Here is a 14,823-nt window from a genome sequence, read left to right as displayed (position 1 = left end):
CCATGGGTGGTGAAGAGGCAGTGCGGCAGGGGAGGGTGCTGGCAGAATTGGAGGTTATTTTGGCGCTGTGTGCTTTTCTGGGTTGGGGATGATGGCGTTGGCTTCTTCCGGAGAAATTCATGGTCTCAGAGAGCTATATGGAGGAGCTCTGTTTTAATTTCCCGGATTTCTGAAATGCCACTTCATCAGGTGCTGTCTTACTGTAGAAATTTCAGTGGCTCCCCATTGCTTTCACAATCAAATGTTGGGCTAACCTTTAGGTCTTAGTACCTTTCCACGCTCGTCTCCTGGTATTTTCAGCCAGACAAGCCCATTCACAGTTTCTCGTATGTGTGGGGATTTTGTCCTCTGCTCCTGTTGCCCCCTGTAGCCCTTTGCCCCACCCTGAGCAGTCTTTCAAGATCCACAGAGGAGCATTTAACGGTAGCATGGAGTTTGGGAAAGGCTTCACCAAACCAAGGCTTGAGAGGCTGGAAGAATTTGCCTGGCAAAGGAAGGAAGGGATACAGGTGAAAGGTGTGGCATGTGCAGATAAAGTCACGTGGGAGAGTGTGGCAGACTTTGGGAATGACGCTCCTTTGGCATCTAGTCTAGAGTCGGGGGGCAGGGTGGCTTAGTAGCCTTTGCATGCAACCTGTCCCCTCCCCTTTCCCAGCGAAGGGGTCCCTTCTGTAACACCCTGGACAGATGTGTAGTGAGTCCACTAATGGCACCAGTGAGCTTGCTGTTCTGTAAGTCCGCCCGTTCCACTGCCCTGAGCTTCAGACTTGGGCCCTGGGGTCAGCCTGCGCGCGGGCAAGTCCTGGTCCCACCATGCCTAAGCCGTGTGACTCACACGAGCACCCTGCGTCTCAGCTGCTGGTCCTGTATCTCCCTTATCTAGTTACCCTGAGGGTTAAATGAATTAGTTCCCGCAGAGCGCCTGGAACGGTGCCTGGCACGTGCTTGCTGCTGTTTCTGGTGTCACTTTTCTCTGGTCCCAGCTCTGCACTAGGACCGTGTGCTCCGTCTTCTGTGGACTGAGCCTTTGAGTACTTCACTTAGACACGGCTGCAGCACTGTCCCACAGATGGGCAAAGGGAGGCTTCAAGTGAGAGGTGAGCCTCTCAGCCAGCAGGTGGCAGTACTGAGACCAGATCCAGAACTCTGATGCAAGCATGTTTCTCCCAAATGGAACCAGTGTGCCACCTTTGTGTGGAGCCTGACGTGTGCCCTCTGGTCCTTGCCCCGGTTCTGGTCTGCTGTGTGTACCATGGTCTTGATCCCACTGCTGGTTCAGGCGGTTAAACAGGATCGGTCTGAGCCCCGTCCCGTGTTGCCCTAGGCCAGGGCAGATGGATAGAAACGTGCAGCCGGCCAGTGCACTCTCGTGTCTCTCGTCTGCGAGGTGGGTACTAGGTTGTAGTGACAGCTCTTTGCACTTTTCCAGGCGTAGTTTTGTTCTGAAACCTTTGGATCCTCATGGCAAGCTCTGAGGACAGGCTGAGCAGGAAGAGGGGTTGAGACTTAGGGGCCCCGAGTTTTGTCCCAGGCTCACAGAGGAGAGGCGGTGAGTCTGGCGCCATACTTGACTCCAGACTTCCTCTTAGTCTCACTGTGTTGCCCTTGTTGTTTCTCACACGCTGCATGGCCTAGGGCCTGTACTTGGTGCTGCCTGGGCGGTTACGTTGCGGCTGGCAGAGCAGGGCGGGTGTGGTAGGAGGAGGCCTGAATCGGGGGAGGAGGGCAGGAGACTGCGGGCCGCGTCCCTGACCGCCTGGAGATGGGTGTTGGCCCCATGGAAATAGGGGGCACTGCTCTGTTTTTAGATCAAAGTGGACTCATCCCCTTTGCACAGTTAGGGCCAGACCTAGTGTATCCACTTGGGTTTTGGGCCCCACATTCCAGGGCGTAGAGTTTCAAACCGCTAGAAATTTGGTGAGTGTCTAGTGAGTGTTAATTTGCATATTAAACGTTAAACAGATCAGAATGGAGTAGGAAAGATCAGAGCACCTTGTATCTGATCAGAGAAAGTATTACATCGTTTCATGATACCTTTGTGTCAACATTATGGACACGGGGTCGTGACATGAAACGTGCTTCATCCAGCGGCTCAGCCAGTGAGACTTCAGAAGCTCCGCCCTGAGGTTATGTTAAACTGGAGGGTCCCCCAGGGGACAGGCAGCGTGGCAATGAGACTAAAGCCATACGAGATAGAGAACTGGTTGAGGGAGACTCGGTGCCAGACGATCACTGTTTTCAGTGGTCCGTGGGCCGTTTGGGGGCACAGGGCTCGGGTACGTTCCGCACGCCCACAGGTGGTGACGTGAAGGCGGCGCGTTCCCTTTCGTTCTGTGGAGAAGAGAGTCGTTGCTGTCAGAACCGGCCAGAAGACAGGAGTTTCCCATCCCCAGCGTGTGTCCCAGAGACACTGGAGAAGGGGTTCCAGCTGTACAGAGGCACATCTTCTAAGAGATTTGTCAGTCCGTTCCAGTTCGAGCGCTGGCAGAGATCGGGAATGACTGGCTCCCTCCACCCTCAATATTCTCCGGCGGCCTCGTGGTCCCCTCACCGTGAGATTGAGCTCTTCAGCCTAATGGGCCCGGCGCTCTCTATCCTGACCTCCGTCCGGCTCTTCCTCTGCCTGCCTCGGTTGCAGCCACACCAAGCACGTTGTAGTCCTCTTGGTTTTCCCTGCACTCTGTCTGTGCTCACACTCCGTCCCCTCTACCTAGCATGGCTGCCCCGTCGTCATACGCTTACAGATTCCTAGGTATTCGTCAAGGCCTAGTGCAAGGGTTGTTTCCTCGGGGCCGTTTTCCCCGATCGTCCCTCCCGCTCTGGTGCTTCTGGCCTCTGAGTGTCTGTTAGCTCACGGCACAGCCGTTCCTAGTGTGGGGTCCCAAATCTTAATAGGATTCAAATCCAAGCAGCGTTATTTACTGCTACTCATCATGTGGACTTGAGCCAAATACGTAACCTCTCTGTTGCTCACTGGTGAGAGGGTAGTGCCTACGTTTGGGGCTGTTGTGGAAAATGCGAGTCGACGCACGTTAGGGCCTTAGAGCTCTGCCTGGTGCTTAGTAAATGCTCAGTAACTGTTAGGTACGCGGTTGTTCATGCTGTAATTTCATTGTTACAGTGATCACACACCACGTTGCTGCCGTGGGTTTATAGTCTGCTCTAAGGCTGCGAGGGTTTTAGAGGGCAAGGACTGTGCCCTGTTTATTTTCATATGTGTAGAGACGAGCGCAAGTTGTCGGGTGTAGTGGCTGCTTATCAGAGAGTGTTGAGCAAGCGCATGAGCAAACCAGATTCCGCGAAGTCCTGTGAGACAGACGAGGCGTTACTGTTCGGTTTGAAAACCTGTACGTTTCTTCTTCTTTTTTTTTTAATGTGATTCCCTCACCTTCAGTCTTTTTTTTAAATTAAATTTGATTAATTAGTTAATTATTGTTATTTTTTCATTTACATCCAGATTAGTTAGTATATAGTGCAACAGTGATTTCAGGAGCAGATTCCTTAATGTCCCTTTCCCATTGAGCCCATCCCCCCCTCCCACCACCCCCCCAGTAACCCTCTGTTTCTTCTCCATATTTAAGAGTCCCTTGTGTTTTGTCCTCCTCCCTGTTTTTATACTATTTTTGTTTCCCTTCCCTTCTGTTCATCTGTTTTGTCTCTTAAAGTTCTCACATGAGTGAAGTCATATGATTTTTGTCTTTCTCTGACTAATTTCACTTAGCATAATACCCTCCAGTTCCATCCACGTAGTTGCCATTGGCAAGATTTCATTCTTTTTGATTGCCGAGTAATACTCCATTGTATCTATATACCACATTTTCTTTGTCCATTCATCCGTCGATGGACATTTGGGCTCTTTCCATACTTTGGCTATTGTCGATAGTGCTGCTATAAACGTGGGGGTGCATGTGTCCCTTCGAAACAGCACACCTGTATCCCTTGGGTAAATACCTAGTAGTGCACTTGCTGGGTCGTAGGGTAGTTCTATTTTTAATTTTCTGAGGAACCTCCATACTGTTTTCCAGAGTGGCTGCGCCAGTTTGCATCCCACCAACAATGCAAAAGAGATCCCCTTTCTCCGCATCCTCGCCAACATCTGTTGTTGCCTGAGTTGTTAATGTCAGCCATTCTGACAGGTGTAAGGTGGTTTCTCATTGTTGTTTTGATTTGTATTGCCCTGATGATGAGTGATGTTGAATATTTTTTCCTGTGTCGGTTGGCCATCTGGATGTCTTCTTTGGAGAAGTGTCTATTCATGTCTTTTGCCCATTTCTTCACTGGATTATTTGTTTTTTGGGTGTTGAGTTTGATAAGATCTTTATAGATTTTGGATACTAACCCTTTATCTGATATGTCGTTTACAAATATCTTCTCCCATTCCATCGGTTGCCTTTTAGTTTTGCTGATTATTTCCTTCGCTGTGTGGAAGCTTTTTGTTTTGATGAGATCCCAATAGTTCATTTTTGCTTTTGTTTCCCTTGCCTCTGGAGACGTGTTGAGTAAAAAGTTGCTGTGGCCAAGATCAAAGAGGTTTTTGCCTGCTTTCTCCTCGAGGATTTTGATGGCTTCCTGTCTTACATTGAGGTCTTCTATCCATTTTGAGTTTATTTTTGTGTCTGGTGTAAGAAAGTGGTCCAGGTTCATTCTTTTCTACATGTCGCTGTCCAGTTTTCCCAGCACCACTTGCTGAAGAGATTGTCTTTATTCCGTTGGATATTCTTTCCTGCTTTGTCAAAGATTAGTTGACCATACGTTTGTGGGTCCATTTCTGGGTTCTGTATTCTGTTCCATTGCTCTGAGAGTCTTTTTTGTGCCAGAAAACCTGTACGTTTCTTTGAGGACAGTTTCCGAGTGTTAGGAAGTGACTTATTTATTTGGTGAAGCTGTTAGTCATGCTGTTCTGATTTTTTTCTCTCTCATCCAAAATGTCTTTGTTTTTGTTTGTTTCAAAATTCTTCTTGTTGTATTCATTAACTATTGACAGACCAACAAAATCTATGAGGAATAGCAAAACTGTCGTCGTTTTTATAACCTTACTTCTATGGGATTTTTTTTTTGTCTGTCATCAGCACAGGAGTTGGGAAGCAGAGAGCACTGGAGATGCAAGAAACAAGGAGGAAGCCAAGAGCTTTAATGGATGTAGGACTTGAGTGCCATCTTGAGGTTTAGAGAAAGCGTGTCTCAGGTTTAAGGCTAATTCTGAGTAAACGTGGGCATGAAGTGCTGTTGGGGAAAGAGAAGAGCTCAAAGAGATTTTACGTCCTCAGTTTCCAGACTGCAAGAGCCCTGGGCCTTCTCTGAGCAAAGGAAGGAGAATACAGTCTTGAAGAACTGAGTCTGGAGTCTCGGATTCCAGTAGTAGCTGTGTGACCTCAGGCAAGTTATCTGACCTCTCTGTGCATCTACAAAGTGGGGCAGTTAATATTAAGTGCTGCTGCTGCCGTTACGAGGGATAAGTGGTGTTACGCAAAGTGCCTGGAGTTTAGGGATGCTCAGATGTTCGTTTGGAGCTTCCCAAAGCATATGTCCTTCCCCGTGGGACGGGCTGCAGTTGTGCTGATGCCCTCAGACCTCGAGTCCTTGTTGTGCCCTGCCGGGGCCAAGTGGGGAAGGGCTGTGTGCACTGTGGTTGTCACATGGTGGGGTCTTGGGGCAGACGGAGGCTGTGCTTCTGTTCTGTCTCCCTCCATGCCCATTGGCTCCGATTTTTATATCAGGCTTGTGTTCTCATTTCCTGATATTTAAAAAATCCCCCTCGATGCAGATTGTCATGTTACTGCCATTAGCAAACACTTATGCTTTCAGGTCTTATTTTGCACACACACGTGTGTTTTCATATTTGTGTGTCTGGGGCTTTGTACTAATGTGCAAAGTGTGTGTATTTGGTTTTTTAAAACTAACGTGAGACTGCTCTCTGATATTCTTTCGTAGCCTACTTTTCCAGTCCATGGCCTTCACCTGTCCATGTCAGTTCATGTCTGTGTCATCTGATGTCCATATTCACGCCTTTCCAGTTGTCCCAGAACTCTTATTTGTGGTTGATATATCCAGTGTTTACTGAGGAGGAATATTACGTGACTGAAAAAGCTGTAAAACCACTGATGCAGTCTATCCTGTGCCTGAAGCAGACACTCAGAATTTTTGATTTTCCTTGTCATCACTCACGTGGCATAGAGCCCATGGGTCGTCCGCGCCCCTACGCAGTGTCTCACTGTCCCCAAGTTGTCACTTGGCCCCTGCAGCTGGTGCTGGTAGGTCCCCGAGAGTCACCAGATGTCATGTTTACATTACGTTATGAGTTGTCAGTTTTTGGGCCATCTTATTCCCCCCACAGAGCACGAGCCCTTAGTTGTCCTTGGCCGTCCTGTCCTCACCCACATCCACACACCTGTCCCCCGGCAGAGTGTGTCTGCTGTGTTTAGTTCGCTCTCGGTGTGTGTGTCATTAAGGTGACATGAATCGTGTGTGTCGCTGAGCCGTTTATTCCACTGCTGCTTTTCCTTATACGTCTTTCCTCCCACGTTAACAACTGAATTGGTGCTTTTTGGTCCCTGTCATTAATTTAACTCCAGATCCTCTGCCAGTTTCCTGAATGTCTTCTCACACGTTCAGTGTGTTCAAGCACACAGGAAGGAGTTGCATAGACTCATCTTCTCCAGAGCTTTCCGACCTGCCTCATTCTGGACGTGTGCTGTGCAGCACCCCAGGGACTCGTCCACTCTCTCGGTTGGATCCCATTCTTCCTCTTTCTCCGTGTGGTCTTTATTCAGGTGACCACACCCTCTGGTCGCTTTCTGACTAAGGGAGCATGAACTAGTGTGTGTTTTGAGAGCCTTGTGTGTGGAAGAATGTCTTTTTCCACTCTTTCACAGTTGGTGGTATTTTGGCTACATGCTGACTTTGGGGTTAGAGAGGACCCTCTCCCCCCCCCCCCCCCCCCCCCACATGTGGAGGGCCCAGCTCCCATCGCCTTCCATCTCCTGGCATACCTGCGGAATTAGCCTCTGGTTCCCGGCCTCTGATATGGACGCTGTGTCTCCTCCCTGCAAGTAGGAACTTCTCTCTGCTCAGCGACGTGAAGTCTCAGCACCGTGTGCCTTTATCCACCTGTAGGGTATTCAGCCTCTTCTGTTTCAAAACTCACATCCTTCAGTTTGGGGAAATCCCCTCGAATCGTAACGATTGTCCTTTCTCTCCCTGTGCTTGTCTGTGCCCCTTTCTTCCGGAACTCCGAGTGTTTGGATAGTGGGCTCCTGGACTGGCCTCCTGGTTGTTTTCTTCTTTTCTTTCCCAGTTTCCGTCATTCTGTCTTTTTGCTGTACTCTCTGGGCACCTCAGTCAACTGAACTTCCAGCCTCTTGAGATTTCTCTTGCAAAATCTATTAAGATTTTCGTTTTGCTGTGATATGTTAACTTTCAGGAGCTTATGAAAACATTCTGAATAGACTGGCTTTAATAGTAGTCTCCTGTTCTTTCATGATGACACAGTGTCTTTTTTATTAGCTGGTGGTGGCTGCTGATATATGGTGGTTCTGAATATACTAGAACCCACTAGGTTGTGCACTTTAAAAGGGTGAGTTTGACGGTATGTGAGTTACACCTTAGTAAAAGTGGTATTAAAAATATCTTTTTTTAAATATTTGTCTGAAGATACTGATGATCACCTTTCTGACGGTCTTGTCTCCTTCTCCTTTCTTTTCTTCAAGTTGCTTGTTCTGTGTTTCATATTAAGCCGTTCCTCAAACGTCAGTGGTCCTGGGCTGCCCCCACTCACATTAAAGAGCAGGGTACTAAAGAGGTGGGGGCTCCATGCGTCTGGCTTACTGACAGCTGAGCCTCACTGGAAGGTGCTGGGCCCTTGCGGGGGGCGCCCTCCAGTGCCAGTGTCTCCAGGTCTGTCCTCAGGGGCTTGTCCAGCACCCCCAGAGAAGAGCCCCCCAGTGTCTTGCCCGGACAGTGTGAAACTGGCTGCCAGCACTCGGAGAGCCCTAGAGGAGGGGTGAGTCTTACAGACCTTGACCCTTGGGCATTAGTGCCCCGTTTTCAGTACAGTATTGACCCTTTCAGCCGCGCCTGGTATTTCCTAGTCTGGAGACTCTGTGCCACGCTCTGGAGGAAATCAGCCCCGCACCCCAGCTTCTGACTGGGGAGAGGATCTGGAGATCTGTTACGTTTGTATGTTCGTTTGCTTTAAACCTGAGAAAATAGAGGTAAGAGTAGAATAGAATGAACTCTCACAGACCTGTTCACCAGCTCCAACAGCTACCAACTCAAGGCCAATTTTATTTACTCTAAACTCCACCTGCTTCTCCTCCAAATTATTTTGAAGCAAATCTTTCCCGCCACAAATATTGCATTGATTAATCTTTCATTATGTATCTTTAAAAGGTAAGAACTCTGGAAAAAAAACACACAATCTCACTGTCACGCTTTTCCCTTAAAAAGAAACCCACGGTGATTCCTTAAGATCGGCGTCTATCCAGTCTGCTTTAACTGCTTTCCGAAACAGACCTCCCACGGGTTTACCTCCACCTTCGGCAGCACCCACTGCTGCTGGGTCCTAAGAAGGCTTTGGGCCCCTCAGCGCGAAGCAGCCTGTGTCTCCGCTTGCCTGCTCCCGGCTCAGGGGCCTCTTTCTTGCAGACAGTGGTGTTCACTAGGCGTCTGTTTGTTTCTCAGCTTCCACAGTTTTGTTGCTATTGCATGATACGATATTTGCTTCTGTCTTTGTGCTTTAGGAAAACATCCCTGTGTAATGTTGTCTTGGTGGGATTTCGGGAGGAGGCGGAGGTAAATGCCTTTGTTGGGACACTCGTGATGGCTGCTTGTGGTTTGCTCGGAAGCCTTGAGGCCTGGGCCTTCCTTCCCGGAGGCCCTCAGCCGTCTTTATACCCCACGGGCAACCGACGAGTCCGTCTTCGTGAGGAGCTTTTCCCTCTGACTTTTATCTCACGACCTTAATCCTCGCTGACCCTTCTTGTGACAGCCCGTTGCAGGCACCTGTTCTGCATGGTCCTGCATCCGTCCTCACAGGCAGTGTCTTCTGTCCATCATGGTCTCTTTCCTCTCATCCCTTCCATTCCTTTCCCTTTTGGGGTGGAGCTTCCATAGTAAGCTATGGGTCTAATCAGAAAAGAAAAAGGTATTTTCTTCTTTTGAACACTGTTTCTTCATTACTGTAGTCTTTGATCCTGTTAACTTTTTGGATAATCTGGCGAGGTTGAGGAAAGGCCAAGAGAATGCGGCAGCTTTCTCTCACACTTTGCTCTGAACTGTCCCCCGTCCTGCACTGAATGCCCATGGTTTTAGACATGAACACTGGGATTTGTTACGTTCCTGTTAAACACTGCATCGTTTAGAGGTCCGTGACAGCAGTGGGTACTTGTATCAGTCATGAAACCTCAGTGGGAAATCTCCACATTTCATGACGGAGGGAAATAAGGAAAAGGCAGGAGTTTGAAGGAAGGGAGAGAATGACCTAGAAAAGAAGGTGGGGAGACTCTCAAAGTATTTCATGGTGAGGGATGTCTGTGCGTGAGTGTATCGTCAGGAAGGGAGAAGCCACTAATGCGGCAGAGATTGAGTTCTGGGGAGCTGGGACAGTCGCTAGGTGAGGGGAGTCTTGTAGAATGTGAGAGGGAATGGTGTCAGGGACACAGAGGGAATGACAGTGCAGGTTAGAAAGGAGAAGGAGACACTTTGCACTCTGATATGCTTTCACTGTGTTGGACTCTGTTCAAATGTTACTTAATCCAGACAGCAGCCTGTGAGTTTGGTTATATTTGCTGCATTTTTCAGATCAAGGAGGTAAGGCTTTTGGAGATAAAGGAATGTGTGGACAGTCACATAGCTGGTTAGTGACAGAGCAGGATTCAGACCAAATCCCACATTGTACCCAGTTCCCCAGATGGCCCAACAAGGGCAGGGAGCAAGTGAGAATACGGTTAAAGGTTAGTGAAAACAGGGCTGTGGAGTTGATAAATCAAGTTGGGTCTTGCATCCAAAGAGTGTTTGAAAGGAAAAGCCCGGCTAACCCAAGGTGTTGCTCTAAGCCAAGTCTCTGATTCTAGCTTTGTGTTTGGCACTTTGTAACCAGTTGGAAAATGTTGCACAGGTTGCTTTCTGCAATTGTTTGGGAAAAGGGGGTTAATCCCATGAAAAAGATGAGAGGGTAACCTTGTGTGTGCACGTAGTATACTTCTATACATGGTGCCTTACTATCCCGAATTTATTTGGTCTTTGAATGATGTCAGTGGACTCTTCCTGCAACCACAACAGTGTCACCAGCGGCAAAGTATCCATGATTTGGAACAGATGTGATTTTATTGCATCTCTTGTGTTGTAGGCCTTTGCCCAGTTTGACGCCGAGGGTGATGGTACAGTGGATGCCGAGAACATGCTGGAGGCCCTCAAGAACTCCAGTGGGGCTAACCTCCAGGGGGAGCTAGGCCACATCATCAGGCAACTGCAGGCCTGCTCTCTGGTCCCAGGTAAGGCTGTCATCTGAGTGCTGAAGGCCGGAGGGTGCTTTCGCTGTCCTGTGGGTTGTCATGAGGCAGGCTGAGGGTGCCATGGAATAAACGTGCTTTTCCAGTCGTGTCTGTTAAGCCCACGGTTGGAGTCCGTGTTCTGTGTAATCATCCCTCTGGGTCCCCAGTACAGCGATGCTTGAGCAGATCTGCCGTTTTTAGGAACTTTTGTCGTGAGCCTGCCTTCCTTAGTGGGTATCTATTTCACTGTCTCCAGAAGCCATCCCTGGCCCCAGGTGTGTGTTCTTGGTATCCTGCCTTTGTCTTTGCCTCATGTCAGCGCTGTGATTAATTAATTAATCAATCGTTCATTTGTCCGTAAATGTCTGTCTTTATTCTTATACTCTGAGCTCCGTGAGGACAGGGACCTTTTATTTCTGCTGTGTCCTCACATTTAACGTATCTTTGGTAGATGGTAGGTGCCCAGTGTTTGTTTGTTTTTGAAAGCTACCACTCTGAAATTTAAGTAGTAATAAAAACAGCATGAAAGTAAGCAATACTTCTTCTAGACTGTCCCTCGGAAAAAACTTTGTGTTTTTGTATGGTTTCTTCTAGGGACTCCGAAGACAGAATCAAAATTAAGTTACCCTCTTTTTTCTTCAGTGAGAAAACAGTTGAGTTGCAAAGGAATAAAACTTTGCTTATCATCCTTGTACCCTCAGCTTGTCTCAGAACTTTCCCTACTCTGTGCTCTCGGTGTCCTAACATGTAGCGCAGAGCCTGGCGGGAGCAGCGGTGGAGGCAGGTAGACTTGATAGACGCACCGATGTAAATGGGATTGCCCTTGACCTCTCTGACTTACCGCGGAGGGCGTGCTGAGCTGGGAAAGGACGATGTGTGTATATTGATGAAGAATGCAGCTTTCTGTTCTTCCTCAAGTTGTCTTCAATTGTATAATCTTGGATTTTAAAAAATGTTTATTTTTGAGAGAGAGAGAGTGAGAGAGTATGAGCAGGGGAGGGGCAGAGAGAGGGGGAGAGAGAGTCCCAAGAAGGCTCCACGCCGTCAGTGCAGAGCCCGACATGGGCTCAGTCTCATGAACCGGAATTCATGACCTGAGCTGAAATCAAGAGTCGGACACTTAAACAACTGAGCCACCCATGCGCCCCTAATTGTGTCATCTTTATAGCGTCGTAGGTAGTCCATACATGTTAACTTTTTTCCTACTCTCATGGCAGTTAAAAGTGTGCTTTGAATTACGTTTCGCTAAGTCATATCTCGGCATTTCCGTATCACTGCCACGTGTGCGTTACCAGCACCGGTAACATCGGGAGCTGTATGTGGACGCCTCAAGCAGATGTTGGGGAGGGGAGGAAGGGGCGAAGACCAGGGAACCCACCTGAAATAATACTCAGTGCACCGTTGTTCTGGGAGACTGGGGGAGGGGAGATAGAATTAGAAAGACTCGGGGCTCGGAGCCCAACGTGCTCACGTAGCAGGGTGGTGACTAGGACTTTTTACTCAAAATTTTCTATCAATGTCCAGTGTACAAAAACTATTTTCTCACAGTGTTAGGACAAACCCTGGTAAGCTGGACTCACCTGTTGTGGGATTTGTTCCTTGTCGCTCTTTCTGACCAAGATCGGAACTTGTCCCTTTCACATCTCACTGTGCTGGCGCTAAGCGTTTGCCACGTCTGCTGCCTGTTTCCACGTGTCGAAGAATGTCCCCATTGCCAGAGTCTGTCTGCCTTTTCACGTGGATGCTGAGCATGTGGGTGTGGCATCAGCAGTGTCATCACGTGAGGGTGGTGCTGCCGTGGAGTCTGCCCAGGGAACAAACACTGTACAAGCAGGGCAGGGGCGGCACGGACTGGTGAGTCTTGGGAAATGGAGCCCGTGTCTCCAGGGTTTGTGTGGAGGGCGTAGTGAAAATCGGCCACTTCCAGCACATAAATTCTCGTGAGTCTCGTGTTTTCTCTTAAAAATTAATGCAGAGTTTCATTCCTGAATGTAACCTGTTTGTTTATTTTATTATTTTTTTTTAATTTTTTAAATGTTTGTTTATTTTTGAGAGAGAGGCAGAGTGTGAGCGGGGGAGGGGCAGGGAGCGAGGGAGACACAGAATCCGAAGCAGGTTCCAGGCTCTGAGCCGTCAGCACAGAACCTGACGTGGGACTCGAACCCGTGAACTGTAATATCATGATCTGAGCCAAAGTCGGTCGCTTAACCGACTGAGCCCCCCAGGTGCCCCTAACCTGTTTGTTTTACACTTAAATAATCTCTGCTAAGACTTTTGGGGTCTTGCGCTCGGTGCTGCATACATGGGGTGTTCAGTTTGTGAAAGTTCATCAGTCAGTACACTTGTAACATAGGTACTTTTTGTCACGTCCAGTTATGATTCATCGGAAAGTAAAAAGAAAAGAATTTTCCCCCAAACCCACGAGTGTATCTGAGCTCTGGAAAGAGGTGCCGTGTTTATCCTCTCTCCACTTATTACTGGGTTATGGGTGCCTGTGTTCACTGTAGGTTATGCGGAGCCATGGGAGGATGTTAAACAGGGGTAGACATTGTGTGTTTTGTGTGTTCGTACGATTGCTTGGGTTAATGCCAGACAGAGGACGGCTGGGAGAGCCACTCAGGAAACGTGGGTGGGTCAGCACGAATGGGAGATTTTGAGGCCAGAGGGATGGACGGAGTGGGCAGACTCCAGGGAGCTGCACTGGAGAGAGCACTGGAGCGAGGGCCGGAGCCTGCACGCCGTGAGATGCCACCGGGAATCGTGGTCAGGGTGGTGGCTGCACCGTCGTCATCATGGTGTCCTGTAGTTTCGTATAAAAAGTTACTCTTTTACTCACAGAGACGATAAACTTTATCCTGAGCCCACGTTCTGTCTATACAACACGTTTAAGAACTTCTGGTTAGTATTTCGGTGTTTATACCTTTTTAAAGTTTGGATTGAAACACATAATCATTATTCAGAGTCTTCTAAAATTTTATTAAACGAAAGGAATTTTTTCTTTTTAATTTTATTTTTGAGTGATCTCTACACCCAACACGGGGCTCGAACTCAACAGTCCTGAGGTGAAGAGGCACGTGCTCCACCACCTGAGCCGGCCAGGCGTCCCATGAAATTAATTTTTAAGTTGAGATTACCACTGGTTCATTTCTTAAAAGTTGCTTAGATTTTTAAATGATCAAAACTTAGAGTATCAGTGAAGACCCATAATGGCTGCTTTTCACTCAGCCAGTCGAGGTAGGCCACCGGCGGGGGTGTGGGAACACTGTTGTGGCGCATTCCTGAATCACCCAAACTGGGTTTTGTCTGCCTAGGTTTTATAGACATATTTTCAGAGTCCAAGGAGGGCCTGGGTGTTCACGCGTCCCTGATCCTGCGTTTCCTGCATCGCAACCGGCTCTCCGGCATGGCCGTCCCCTGCCCCATGTTGGACCACTGCAATAACATGTGCTCCATGAGGGTTTCGGTTCTGAAGGAGTCCCTGGACCAGCTGGTACAGAAGGAGAAGGGTACGTGCACGTGTGTGGTGGGGGCTGTGGGACCGCGTTCTGTCGTCATTTCTTCCAGATGCGCTGTGAGCAGACCCTCCTCCCTGCCTTCTCTTCCGAAAACTAGAACAGCAGCCAGTCTGTTGCATAAGAATGTGGTCTGCTGGCTTTCTCTGTCTCTCCCCTCCCTCCTTCCCTCCCTCCCTCCCTTCCTTCTTAGCACAACTGGCTTCTCATTCATGTCTCTGTTCAGATGTGACCTCGGGGAAGGCTTTCCTCATTACCCCATCTAATTTAATGCCCCCCGACCCGTACCATTCTCCACCTTCTAGTCACCGTCACCTTTGTAGGTTTAATGGTCTAAGTGGCACTTACTACCTGAAGCTGCAGTGTTATTATTTCTTTGCATTTTGTCTGCCTCATTTGTGTCATTATCCTTAACACCGGGCACTGTGCCTGCCACATGGTAGATACTCTGAGTAGTAGTTGAATACATGCGGAAGGCCACCCCGGACTCCCTCCATGACACCGGCAGTTTGACAGTGTGGACAGACAGGTCCGTGGAACACGATAGAGTCAGGAAGTAGACCCAAGTACGTGTGGGAATATGGTACCAGGTACAGTCAGCATTGCTTTGTACAAGGTAGAGAGGCGAATCGGTCAACAAGCGGGGTCAGGGCAACTGGCCAGCCATTTGGAGAAGTAAATAAAGCTAGATTCTCATCCATTCCATTCACTGAAACAAATTTCAGGTAGATCAAACAGTTCAGCTGTAAAGAAACCGTAAAGTGCTAGAGGCAAGTAGTCCTGCTCTGTACAAACGCTTGACATGGGACACCTTGCTAAGC

At 48.6% G+C, this 14,823-nt stretch overlaps 1 protein-coding gene across 4 annotated transcripts in view; it reads left to right on the top strand.

Moving 5' to 3' along the window:
* Nucleotides 1–14,823, top strand: part of ZZEF1 (zinc finger ZZ-type and EF-hand domain containing 1) — a 102,831-nt gene that overhangs the window by 6,502 nt on the left and 81,506 nt on the right. For all 4 annotated transcript variants that reach the window (XM_027047520.2, XM_027047518.2, XM_027047519.2 and 1 more), the window contains exons 2-3: nucleotides 10,346–10,490; nucleotides 13,802–13,996. In XM_027047520.2, the coding sequence (XP_026903321.1) occupies nucleotides 10,346–10,490; nucleotides 13,802–13,996 (340 nt within the window). The remainder of the gene's footprint in view (nucleotides 1–10,345; nucleotides 10,491–13,801; nucleotides 13,997–14,823) is intronic.

The sequence above is a fragment of the Acinonyx jubatus genome, chromosome E1, assembly GCF_027475565.1.
Source record: "Acinonyx jubatus isolate Ajub_Pintada_27869175 chromosome E1, VMU_Ajub_asm_v1.0, whole genome shotgun sequence".
Lineage (NCBI taxonomy): Eukaryota > Metazoa > Chordata > Mammalia > Carnivora > Felidae > Acinonyx > Acinonyx jubatus.
Note: the sequence above shows the minus strand (reverse complement) of the source record. Positions and strands in the feature narration are given on the sequence as shown.